The 13361-nt window shown below is 39.4% G+C and overlaps 1 protein-coding gene across 1 annotated transcript; it reads right to left on the bottom strand.

Annotated features, from left to right (window-relative positions):
* Positions 1-9229: 9229 nt before the first annotated feature.
* On the bottom strand, positions 9230-13116 carry MMP7 (matrix metallopeptidase 7; the record flags this gene model as incomplete). Its single annotated transcript, XM_080613566.1, has 6 exons — positions 9230-9378; positions 9546-9707; positions 10232-10357; positions 11993-12141; positions 12248-12471; positions 13009-13116. 6 exons carry the CDS (start codon positions 13114-13116, stop codon positions 9230-9232), a joined length of 918 nt encoding a protein of 305 aa, XP_080469692.1.
* Between the last annotated feature and the right edge of the window lie 245 nt (positions 13117-13361).

Raw genomic sequence — 13361 nt, 5'->3', positions numbered from 1 at the left:
CCTGGAAGTGACAGGAGGAGCAGCCACCATCTGCGGTGCATGGGGCAGCTGCTGCCTCCCTGCTCGGGGCCCAGCAGCCGGGCCCTCCCCTCCCTGCCTTCCTCCTGCCCTCTCACCTCAGCCCTGGCTCACCCACCTGCTCTCCTCCAGGCTGGTCTGGCCCTTGTCACCGCGCAGCCCTTTAGATACCCGTCCTGGTATCCAGGCTACCAACCCCTGTGGAACGGAATGGCCACCACCAACATTCCATCACCTGGGATACGGTCACCAACATTCTCTGCCCTGGGACATGGCCAACACCAAAATTCTGTCTGCTGGGATACGGCCACCAGAAACCAGCCAACACAGAGAGCTCGCTGTCACTCCTGCCTGTGCTGGGACACAGCCTCTTGACCTGGGGCTGTGGTCACCTCACAGGTCCTCATTGTCCTCTCCCACCCCAGTTCCCCTGGGCCTCCTGCTTGCTGTCAGGGCTGGGGCAGAGCAAGATGGAGCTCAGCATGAGGGTGCAGACAAATAAATGGGATGTCTAACCACCAGGAGCAATTCAGGTGTTTGTCAGTCTGACCTAGTGCCACCTGGGCTGTCTTACAGCCCAGCATCCTTTGGATATGCATGGAACTGGCAGACAGGAGATGGGACCTGGGAAAAATGCATGCCTCTTGAGATCAGGGAGGAGCGATACAGGAGGGCATCTCTCATTGCACTGGAAGCTTATTTTAATTCCAGTTCTAACACCTAGAATTCCACTGTGTCTTTGAGTTGCTCAAGGATATAGATTAGGTGAATCTCCATTATTTTTGCTGTGTCACGTGTATAGCCTTACCCGAAAGTCAACAGAAAGTAGTCTTCTATGACCCAAAGTATTTAGAGCAACAGAAGTAGAGGTTTCTCAAAGCATCTTTGCATCTAACTCCTTGAGCCCGTACAGATCTGTCCCTAACACAGAAAAAATCAAAAGCTGTAAAAAAGATTTAGAATGGAAATCAAAATCCATTTTTGCCTATAACTTAATGATGACCACTTAAGAGGGACTACAAGTTACACTCTCTGATCAGGACACGAAGAGTAGGATTTTGTCCCATGGAACAGGGATTTTCTTCATGCCAGTACCTGGAAATGCTGAAAATAATAAAATATTATTGCTCTTTCACAGTTTTTGTTTTTGTGGTTTTCTTTCTTCCCCCCCCCCCCCCCGCATGTGTAATATAGCCCTTTATATGCCCATCCTGGAGGTAGCAACCCCTGTGGAATGGCCACCAGGAACTTTCTATCCACAGTGACACAGTCAGCACCAGCATTCTGTCCCCTTGAAATGCTGAGAATGAAAAAAAATACCTACCAAAAAACAGTTAGTACTCTTTTACATGTTTGTTGGTTTTGTTGGTTGGGCTTTTTTTGGGGGGCGGGGGGTTTGGGTGTTTTTTGTTTTTTCAGTGTTCATGAGATTTTTATAATAAAAGCAATTTATACTGTGCACTGACTTTATTGGATTGGGGTCTCCTGATCAGTAATAAATTTTTTAGTGGAAAAGAGTGGTTTTCTGTGCACTTGTGACTTTGAAAAGAAATAGAGCTGACTAATAGGGAAAGTGATTCTAGTACTTGATTCCAAATGCTGTCCTTTACTGAGGTCCTTGGATGCACCCTAGTGATTTTTTCCTTCAATTATTGTTTCCTGAAATGTATCTTTTTGGCACACTATCTGAGGAGGAAATAGAGAACTGCAGACTTAGGCATAGAGTGGAATAAACCACCCCTACAGCTGCAGGTTGTTCTGCATCTATAATAAAGGGTGTGTGAGCAGAGTTTGGAGTTTTTATTTATGTTTTATGTCCATGTTTATACCTGTCTCTAATCCCTTGTTCATACATGCTGAGATTCTTTTTTGGTAGCTGTCAATGGGCACAATAGAAACTGAAAGTATCTTAGCTTTTGAAATCCTTCTCTGCAACATAATTTACAGAAGCTATCAACAATTCACAATCCCGAGTAAACGCATGTGGTGCGTCTGTTGTATGCTTTTTTCCAGATATACTGACAGGAGAGAGAGGCTCAGAATTTCAGATACTCTACCTCTAACCCTGACTTCCCTTCAGCACTGTAAAGGAAGGCAGCCAACACCTCAGCCACTATTAATGGTCTTAAAACGTTTTCACCCACTTTAACAGATACTCACTTTAACAGATACTGTATCCAGATTATAAATATGATTAATATCTTTTAAACAAAGATTAGCAATATGTCTGTAGTTGATTTGAAAATGCATGCAAACTCCCTATGTAGGAAGAAAGTCTTCTTTTTGTGAGTGTTTTAGATCCCAGAGAATTCAGCTTCTTTTTCTGATAGAATCTACCTTAGTAGTAAAAATAAGTATTTACACTGGAATTAGTTCAATCAGCTGGTCATTTTGTTTTCTGATTGGGTTACCTTTTGGGGAATTCAGAGTTTCTGACCTGCAAGCTCAATTGAGGTTTTGATATACTGCTCATAGTAAGCACCACAGTATTGACACACATGGATCAATACTATAACAATGTGGTAATGTAGCTGGAAAACACATTTTCATAAATCAGTGAGGGCAAAACTGAAAAAAATGTGCTGTAGCACTCACGAGGGCAAAATCCAATATCACAGAAACTGTTTTCTGTCAGTGACACTTGGTACCTTGAGAAAGCTTTTCCAAATATTTGGACTTCTCACTGTTGTTACCTGTACATCCATCTTCTCTTAATTTGATTTTTTTCATTTAAGTCATTTGCTGACAGAAATTCCTGGGAATCCTCTGGGGTTAAACCACAACAGTCCTTTTTGGCACCCAACATGGAGCCAGAGGGTTCAAGATAATGGCAGGTTTGATTGGAATGTGCTAGATTGAATTTATAGCTGCTATCAGTCTTCCTAGCCAACAGTGAGAAATGGACATTGTTTTCTGATTTCTGTTGGACCTCTGCATTAGGATGAGATTAACTGCTGCTGAAAGTACCAAGTAGAGAAAGAACGTGCCCTTGGTTGCATTCTTTAAATGCAGCCTTTATTTATTCTGATTTATTATTTTTTATTGAAGCCTGCCTCTAGTGATTTCAATCTTTTGGTATCATTTGGCTGTTTCCCTTCAGGAAGATGGGACATTCCTGATTCAAGCTCTTCCTAGTTCCACATCTGATAACAAATGACAAGAATATTGTGTTTCATCTTTTGCAAAGCTCTTTTTTTTTTTTTTTTTTTTTTTTAAGAATAAATTCTTTCTTTATCTTTATTGATTTCAGAGTGATGGTTGAACTCAGAGAGAACCATTTGGGAAAAGTAGTATGTAATCAGGAGTGACACCATGACACTGTCCTGTAATCAAAAATAGAAGATATTTAACATTGGAGGACTCCAGTTTTATCTTCAGAATTTTTGCACAAACAGCAGTTAATGGAATGGGCGAATGGTTTGGGCGATGTTCTGTATTCTGTAATTCATGCCCAAACTGGGCGTTGAGTGTTTTTCCAACATCACCTTACTGCATGCCTAGATATCCCTGCTTTGAGTGCGAAGCTCCATCTAGAGGAAGCCCATAGTAGTACCACAGATCCCTTTCCCCCTCGCATGACCTTTAGGACAGAATTGGTGTCCCTGGATAACGGGATTATTCTGAAAAGAACTTAGAAGTCTTGGTAGATAACTACTTGCACATGATCTTCCAGTGTGAGGCAGAAACTAAAATGTTTAATGCAATCCTTATGTAAATATAAAAGGATGTTTGAGAAAGGCTCAGGAGGAATTGATGAGGGTTTTCTGGCTGTTTTTTTTTTTCCTCACCCCTACTTGACATTATAAATGACTGCTGGAATAAATCAATTTCTGGAGCCTACAAGTTAAAAAGGATATTGATGAATGGGAGAGGACTCAGGAGATTGACTAAAAAACTAGGATGCTTATTAAAAATAACATTTGTTTTATTTAGCTGAACAAAAGATGAGCTCTGGAACAAAGGGAGAGAAACCACCAACAACATCATCAGCTCCTGGGAGGGACTCAGGACACTGGGCACTCACTGAAACACTCCCCTCAGAAGATGCCAAGAACTGCAGAATGCAGAGGGGCTGGGAAAGGGTAAGCACAACACGACAGAAAGGGGTAAAAAATAGGAAGTATGCTAATCATTTTGGCTACATCCTTGTTGAGACTTTTTCTTTAAAACTATTCTTTTCTCTCCATCCCCCTACTCCTTTTTTTTTTTTTTTCCCTATAATAATTAATTCTGGAATAATAGTAATTCTCGGATTAAACTGCTATGTTAACAGTTCCTGGCTTTGCAAACAAGATGTTTCCTTTTGCCTATAGCAGGGTTTGCAATGTTAGCAAAACTGGGTAAATTTGGATTGGTCCTTCTTTTGGTATTCAGCAAGACAGTGAGCCACTATTTGTCACCATGCCGTCATAGCTGTCAGGCTACATACATATATTGAAACCTTTGTTTGTGAATTTGGCTCTCCACTATCAGTGAATATCCTATGTTAATGAGTTCCATAACAGTTATTTGCTGTGTAAAAAAATACATCCTTTGTTTAAAATCTTCTACATAATTTAGTTTGGAGTACTTTACTTTTTTTGATTTACAAGAAATAATGAATATCTCACTACACTCAGTATTCATCTCTGTCCAGTCACTTCATGTGGCCAAGCTGAAGACCTCTAGTGTTTTCTGATTTTCTGATGTGGATGGGCTCCCATACTTTCCTCTATCCCTTGAGCAGTCTGTTGGTTTTCTTTATGCTTCTTGTCTTATTGCCTGTGAACTTTATTTTTAGGGCTGACAGAAAACAGTCACAATTTCCACCCCCAAATAATTTTCCTCAGGCTTTTCCAACAGTGATTATCTGTAGTTCTCTGGCTTGTGGCTGTTCCTGCTGTAACAATAATCAAAACAGATAATATTTTCTCTAGTTCTTTGCTAACATTTTTACTCTTATAGATAAATCCAAAATAATTCCATTGATGTCAGTGGAGCTACTTCAGATTGACATGGCTGAAACTGAAAACATAATTATGATACCATTACGAGCATCCTGTCCAAGGTGGGTTTTGTTGAAGATATAATTTTAGAAAACCAGGGGGAAAAACCAAAAGCATTTTAAGAGGACAGTACTGTGGCAGGCCTTACTTCATAATTTTGCAGCTCATCAGCTCTTTCCGGTAACATAGTTTTATCTGTGGCAGCTTTAATATACATTGCTAAGGTTGGAATTGCTGCTGATATAAGTAGATTTATCCTCCAAAGATCTTATTCCCCTGTTAATACCAGGTATCACTGGCCCTCATGTAGAGTATTTAGCAATTAAGCCCCATTATAGAATTAAAAGCTGAAACAACAGGAGCCTTTGTGCAAAGCCAAGTTCCTGCGTGGAGCTGGGATGGGAGCTCTGCTGCCCGGTGGCAGGGTTTTCCCTGCTGAATGCATTACAGGCAGCAGGATGCCAAGGGCAGTACCCTCATTTCTCTTAGGAACAGCAACCAGTAAAGGCAAATATGTGTTTTTATTATCCATCTGGGAAGGAACAAGGGCCCTGGATGGAACTGTAAGTGAATGAGAAAAAAAAACAGAAAGCAGTGAGATTGACAGTATTTAAATACTGCTGGTTGGCAAAATAACCTTGTAAAAGAAGTGTAAAAGAGAGCACTTAGGGAGATTGCAAAGCTTGGAAAAGCAGGTTGGATTTAAGGATATATCTTGTAGAAGGGAGGGGGGAGTAAAACGTAGGGATGGCTACACTGGATCAAAAAATATCTGTGTAGCTCAGTGTTTGGTCCCCCATAAGGACCACCTAGACAAGAATATAATAGAAGAAACATAGAGTAGTAATTCCCAAGAATAACATCAGCTTTTAGCTATTTTTGGGTCAGAAAGTCTATGAGTAGGAATTCACGAGGAATCATGTAATGGATTTTTTTTTTCCTCATGAATTTGTCCAGACAGTATTTGAACCATATAAAATTTATGTACATAGGTTATAAAATAAAAGGAATTTCCTAAAGCATGATTGCACTTTTGGAAATGAAGGGTTACAAACAGTACAGTACCAAGAGTGGATTCCCATGTGGTAAAATCAGACAAGCTCCACCAAATGTCACTGTTAACACTGTGTGCAGAAATACCAAATACCTCACTGCCAAACAAACCAAAGCATGGCATGTCCTGTGGGTTTTTTTATTTCTTTTATCTCAGACATAGAGATACAGAAAATAAAGAGTTTTTCTCTCTCTTTTTTTTTGCCTTTTTTCTTAAATTTACTGTGGCTAAAAGCTCAAAACAAAGGTGTGTTTCTGACCTTGAGATGTTTTATCTAGTACTCTTTGCCTACCCTTGCAATGTTAAAACAGCCATCTTACTTCATTCCTGATGCACTTTCTTCATAGTTTTATGCTATTTTCTATTTCTGGCATGTTGTTCATTGGAGGAATGGATAAATTAAAAGATAGATGAAAGTGTCTTTATGCCCAGTATAACTTTCTTCTTGGCTTTCTTCGTATAAATTTCTAGGATTTCTAGAAGTAATTAATCCCAAGGATGTCATGCCACACATTTCACAGAGGAGCTCTGCGTTAAAGGTGATTCTCCCTTGTTGGGTAGGAAAAACGGTAGACTGAAAGGAAGAACTAAGGTCATGTTTGAATGTGCATTACCCCAGTATAGCCAAACACTGTTATAATCACCAATGAGAAAATGAGACAATGTGGACACAGTAATTAAAAAAATATCTAAAATTACTTAAAATGAATGAGGGGAGTTATGTAAAGAGATTATTGTGAAAGGAAAAAGCAGTGACTTCGACTAGAATAGGGGGGTTGGTAAGTCTCCTCCTCCTCAACTCAGAATATAAACTGTAGAAAATGCTGGTCCTTTGAGTGAAATGCTGTTGCTGCTGTATTTGGCAAAGGCAGATGAGAAGAGATAAGAACTCTTTCTGCAGTAATGATGACTCAGGAAATTACAAGCTTCGTCACTTTTTTAATGACTTTGGAGATGAAACTGTTTTGAAACCTTATAAAATAATAAATATTTAAAATCTAGATAATGAAAAACCACCAGAGCAGAACACCACGATTTTATTCAGATAAAATAACTCTTTCAGTTTATACTAATGAAAACTAATCTGTACATACATCTATATAAGACAATAACATTTAAAAGCACTTCTTGAAAGAAAGAAAGAAAAATGAATAATACAAAGAAAATTATCTAAGTGTGCATTTTGTCTTAAATTAGACAGCAGATGAAGTAGAATCAATAGTGTAGTGTCAATTAAAACTAGTATTTTCCTACAGGTCCTGTCCATCTCTTGTGCACAATTCTATGATACATATATCGACTTTGTCCTCTCAGAATATCACTCTGTGTTTGATGGAGTAGACTCAGGATACCTGGATGGCCAGGTAAGTCCAATCATAGCTTCTATAGGGTAGTAACCACGGCTTTTTAAAAGTAGGAGTAAAGCTTATCCTTTACGTGTGGATGGTAAAAGGACCCATCAGAAATGTTAACGCATCTGAGAGTTCATTTGCTGCTTGTTGTACTATCTGAAACAGCAAAGCTGCATTTAAATACATTTTTATTTTAAAGAACAGTAGTATGAGCAAACAAAAATTCAAAGCCCTACCAAACCAAAATACTATGTGATTACCTATTTCTTCTATATGGAAGAGGATGCTATTTAACTCACATAGAATCATAGAATCAGAGAATGGTTTGGATTGAAAAGGGCATTTAAAGGTCATCTAGTTATAACCTGTTGCAGTGAGCAAGGCCCTCTTTAGCTAGACCAGGTTGCTCAGAGCCCTGTCCAACCTAGCCTTGAATGTTTCCAGGGATGGGATATCTACCACCTCTCTGAGCAACCTGTTTCAGTGTTTTACCACCCTTATTGTAAAAAAAATCTTCCTTAGATCTAGTCTAAGTTGACCCTCTTTCAGTTTAAAAATACTACCTCTTGTCCTATCACTACAAGCCCTACTACTTAGATGGCCTCAGGTGTGTACTAGAGTGAGCATGTAGAAACACACAGAATGCAGTAGAATTAAGTGGAGATGGATGAGGCAGCAGCACCCTTGCTAAATTTGCTCTTGCCCCTAATTTACCCTAATGGTGGGATGTATAGCAGTAACTGCTGTGGGCTTGTGGACAGGTAAGTTGCACTTTATCACAGTGTGTAAAGCCAGCGCAGTTTGCCGAGTTTTACCACTAGATGGAGGCAGATATTGCACGGTCCACATCTAGAAAGCTGGGTGAGGTACGACCGTGGCAGCTTTTTTTTCTCAAAGGAGAGATCATGTATGTGAATAGAATCGGAACAGGACCTCAGTGAAGACCATGGTGTGTCTCTGTTTCATGCTGTATTCACTGTGGGGACTTCGGTCATAAGAACAGGGTACTTTCTGTCAACACTGTGTCTTTCCAGGGTCCCTCAGGTTGACCCAAGTTGGTCGAGCAGCCACACAGGATATGGAGTTTCCTAGTCCCATTCTTCATAGTCTTTAATGCAGTCTGGGATCTGACCCTCTATTCTGGGATTTCCTATTTTTCTCGTAGCTCAAGATACCTGTGCCCTGAGAATAATATCCACTTAGCACTAGCAACTTTATCTTTGAGTTTCATGTGGAAGAAATGGCTAGTAGCCGATTAGAAAGATATTTTTTTCTCTGCCTATCACACAGGCAGGAGTTATTTAATCCCTCAGTGAAATTCCAAAAGAGAAAAAAACAAATACTAGACAACAGAGTATACAAGTTCATGGCTTTTTTAATTGTATAAAGTGCAATATAAATCAATATAAAAATTCAGGGAGAAAAAGTGCAGTCCAGGAGTTTACTACTTTAATTAGCTAGAGGATTAAAGTAGTTTTAGAACACCAAAACAACCAGAATTAAAATTGAATTGGAACACCAAAGCAGCCAGATGTGAATTCTTTGGTCTTTTTGAAGCATTTTCTTCAAGAGTTTGATGACTTTTTCCCTGTGGGAAAGAAGAACAAAACAAGAGAGTGTGCTGGAAGTGGATAATGCAGACAATTGTGTTTTAATTCTAGTATCCCTCTAGCATGCCCTCAGGAAGGTGGTGCCTATAGAAAAGCAAACCTGGCAAAGTTTACCCTGTGTGATCAGCTCTGGTTATGCTCCACTTCTACTGCTGAGTAGTTTCTGCCTTCACTGAACTGCCCCATTGACTTGGTAAGTGACACAGTATCTTACATTTCCCTGTCAGTAGTCCCACTCACTGAAACAACTTGTTTGTAGAGCGCGGTGCACAGATTTGTTTGGCAATATGTAGGTGTGCAGGAAGACAGTGTGCCAGGCTGCTGCACTGCTGCTTCATCACCTCTTGGTTGTAGACATGCTACAGAAGGAACATAGTGGATGGAGGATACAGGAATGTGTTTTTCCTAAGTCTGTTCCCCTTCTCTCTTTTTGGTAATATGACAAGGCCCTTGCAATCAGGGAGAGTAGTGAAACCTGTAACCCAGTAAATTTTATCTTGAAAATCAAATCTCATAATGAGTTTACCGTATAACTTCTGAATTCCTCGCCTATCATCCTCTGAAAGCCTGAAGGTTGCTGGGTTCACATATGAGTAGATAGGGTACATCAGAGCTTCACGGACATTTGAATGAGCAAGTCCCAAAGAATGGCCGAATTCATGAGCAGCAACAAGGAACAAATTAACTCCTGCAGCACAGAAGCATAGAAAAGTTCTGTTAAAAGTATGCAATTTCTTTTTAGCATACAAAGAATCAAAGTAGCAGGAGAATTTATATCTTTCATTCCCTTGACATTGAAGTTTTCATTGGTTGTTCCTGAACTTTGTTGTACAACTGTAATATTTAAATAAAGACATTACTGATTCCTTGCATATGCATATAGAGACCCTGAGTCTCTTTTCAACTCTGGTTTTGAGCAACCTTGTTTCTACAAGCAAGTCATTCTGCCTTTTCATAACGTAAGTACAGAGCAGAGGCTCATAGTCCCTGTGCAGCCTGTGGAAAGTGATTTAATATATGGAGAAAAGGCATTATGTAACTCCTAATGATAATGAAGTAGAAGTACTTCGAAAGGTAACTGAAAAGAACAGAAATGTTGGCACTGAAATGGTACCAAAACATGAAGAGTTATGGAAGGCATTTTCTATGGCTGTGTTCTTCCAAGATGTACAATGTTTGCCTTTCCCCTTCATACACACATGTTGGTTTTACCTTGATTGAACTCTGACCATATTTCATCATCATCAAAATGAGCATCTCCACCAAGCCCTTCTCCAGGTGCAAATGCATGAGCTAGTGTGTTACCTCTTCCATCAAAAGGATATCCATCACCGTGCTCTGCATTTGAGAAGAAAAACATGTAATCAGATTACATTGGCTGTAATGTTTAAATTCAGAAAACTGAAGCACATTGCTTGCTTGTGCTAATTTTGTTGATTGTCAATCCTTAAAAAAAGTCCTTTGATAGCAGCAAAGTGGTAAAATTGAGGAGCAAGGATTAGGAAACACTCTTCAAGTTCATGACTCAAGTTCAAAACTTGTATTTGATAATTCAGACTGTTGCAAGTTGCAGAAAGACCTGAATATTTTTCTGAGTTTTTGTCAGAAATGTGGTTCTAAGGCAGCAATCAGGGATTATTTCAGAATACTTAATGCTTGACAACATTATAAGCACCCTAATGGCTTCTAATATTGGAAAGTGCTGAGCAACATTAATTGTAGACATTCTCACTTGTACTGATTTTAGTGAAAGACAGTGATTTTGGATAAATAACCATGTTCCTGAAGAGTTAAGTTCATTTACCCCAGCCTTGGGGTATGGTCTATTACCTACTTCTCTCACAGTGCATGTGGAATGGTACGGTTTCCTGCCTCAAGTGCAAGCGCTGACAGGATGGCATATTTGTACCAGCTGTGAAAATTTCCCCGTACCCCTTGGTGAGCCTCTGAGTTGATCGAGGGGTATTTGGGGACTCAAATGCCATTCTGTGTCCTTTCCCCAGACCATGTGGATGGTCCTTGAGGCAGGGCTAGCATAGGAGGAGACACCTAATCGTAGTGTGTGACAAAGGATTAAAACCCATTCCAGCTTGCAGGATCTTTTCTCTCTTTGACTGTCTCATTAGTTGACTCTTAATGGAAACATAATATACTTCCCATCAGTGAAGCATAAGCTTGTGACATTTTGGTGTTTATATGCAGTAATCTATTTGTAAGCCATGTGTCTAATCTTCTCTCACAGTCCTAGTAAGAGACCTAGTAAATACTGTCAATGGATCTAGAGAACAAGTCAGGTAACCTTGAAGTAGGCATTTGGTATGACCAAGTTGAGTCAGTTTAGGTGACAGGCTCAAGTGAAAGGCATAGCTACATTCATGTACTAGTCTGGATCCCAGGTGAACTTCTGAAGTGCCTCTGCTGATCATCTGCATTTGCCATGCTTTGACTTGCACCTTGCTGTAATCTTGCAGTTCAACAATGGAGTTCCTTCTAGGAAAAAAATTGACCAGAAGATACTCTCTGTGGCAAAACTTCATGCACCGCAGCTGCCAAAGACTGTTTAGTCCAGGGAACCAGACTAGATCTGGACCAAAATAAACCCGCCTAAATCCAGCCTGTGGAGGCTGCATCTTCAGGACCAGCTGATTTGCTTTACATCTCTGTTCCAATTAGTTTGCACTATTTGTCAAGGCACACAGAGCCTTGAACACCTAAATTTAGGTGTCTTCTCATGGAGCTGAATTCTCCCTCCATTTCATAGCTTTAACTCTGAAAGGATTTTCTGATGGTTTCATAGGAGTAAAAGTGAATCATAATTTATAAATGTAGTGGCTAGATGAAGAGAAGATAAAATTCATGCAGACTTTGGAATAATTCAAAACTCGTTTTTCTTTCTTAAAGCTGTGTCTATAAAAATACTTACTTTGAGTTAAATGTGGACCAATGCATCTTAAAAATGACAGGTATTCTCACCTCGACGTGCAAATGCAATCACAATGTCTGCTTGTCTGTTGTATACTCTTTGGAACTGCAGGGGAGTCACATCACTCCATACCATGAGAGCCCTTCTAATTGCATCATCCACTTTCTTTTGGGGTAGATCAGGTGTATAATTGACAATCCTGGCAGCAAAAGGAAAGAGATTAATGTCACTTACAGTGTGAAGGAAACCCACATAGTTAAATACAAAGCAACCCCTTTCCCCTTAAAACCTGAGACATCACTAACTTGTAAGTCAAATGTCTCTTGTTCCATCTTGGACTTCCAGGAAATGTTCTGTAATCCGCTATATCGGGGATTCCACATCTGGGCTGTTTAATTGTTTCTTCTGTTTCTGCATTTAATTTTCCAGTTACAGTCAGGTGGAAAAACCTCTGCATTTCTTTAATCCTGTCTTCTAAACTTTGGTTTTGTGTTTTTGTGAGAAGTGGAAAGAATTTATCAAGATATGCCTGAAAGAAGAAAAGGAAAATAAAATTCAATATGTATATCTGTGAACTTTTTGGTAATTGCATTTTACATTTGGTTGAATTGTTTTGTCATCCTGCAGTCATGGTTAGTTTTAGATATTTTTTTTTTGTTATATTTCAGTTTACTAAATGCTGTTCTCCCTGTAGTATAGATTAGTATATGTAAAAAGAATTGTAATAGTAGTGAAACACTGTAAGGAAGCAATCTTTTTAAGTAAATACAATTTACTGAGCATTCAGATCCTCAGCCTTCCAACATAGTCTACATAAATACTTTTGAAATGTCTTAAAAATTACATGCTCTCCTTTACCGGTTGGAACTTGACCTCTTTTGTAAGTTAGACTTAGGGGAGGGGATGTCTAAGCTAGTCAATAAGTTTAAATTTTTTCATGTCACCTCTGCAAAAACTGTTGTGGTAACTTAAGAAGATAATATAAACAGACAGGAAAGGAATGTAGAAGCTGAATCAAAAATCAGGTTATTCACAATACAGTTACATTGCCCCCTTAATAACATACCTTTACATTATCAAAGTCTTTGTTGCTCTGTGACTCTGGTTGAAGTTGTGCTGGAAAAGCAAGACTCTCAGGTAGGAGGATGGCAGCACAGAGAAGGACATATTGCATAGTGCCCAGCTTGCCAAGGAGCCTTGCTATAGCAGAAAGGGTTTGACCTTCTGTCTCCCAAGACCACAGCTAAATTGCTTATATAGATCCTGATAGCTCCAAGAGGCAGTTACATGTGACTCACTTTTTGGTGGTGTTAATGGTATGTCATCACTATTCTAAGAAGTAAATGAAAGCATGTTAAACAAATCTTTAATTTGACTTCCCTGTTGGTATCATGTCGCAGCTAGAAGACAGCTTTGGCT

This window comes from Psittacula echo (genome assembly GCF_963264785.1).
Source record: "Psittacula echo genome assembly, chromosome: 3".
NCBI classification, from domain to species: domain Eukaryota; kingdom Metazoa; phylum Chordata; class Aves; order Psittaciformes; family Psittacidae; genus Psittacula; species Psittacula echo.
This window is presented reverse-complemented; position numbering and strand designations above follow the sequence as displayed.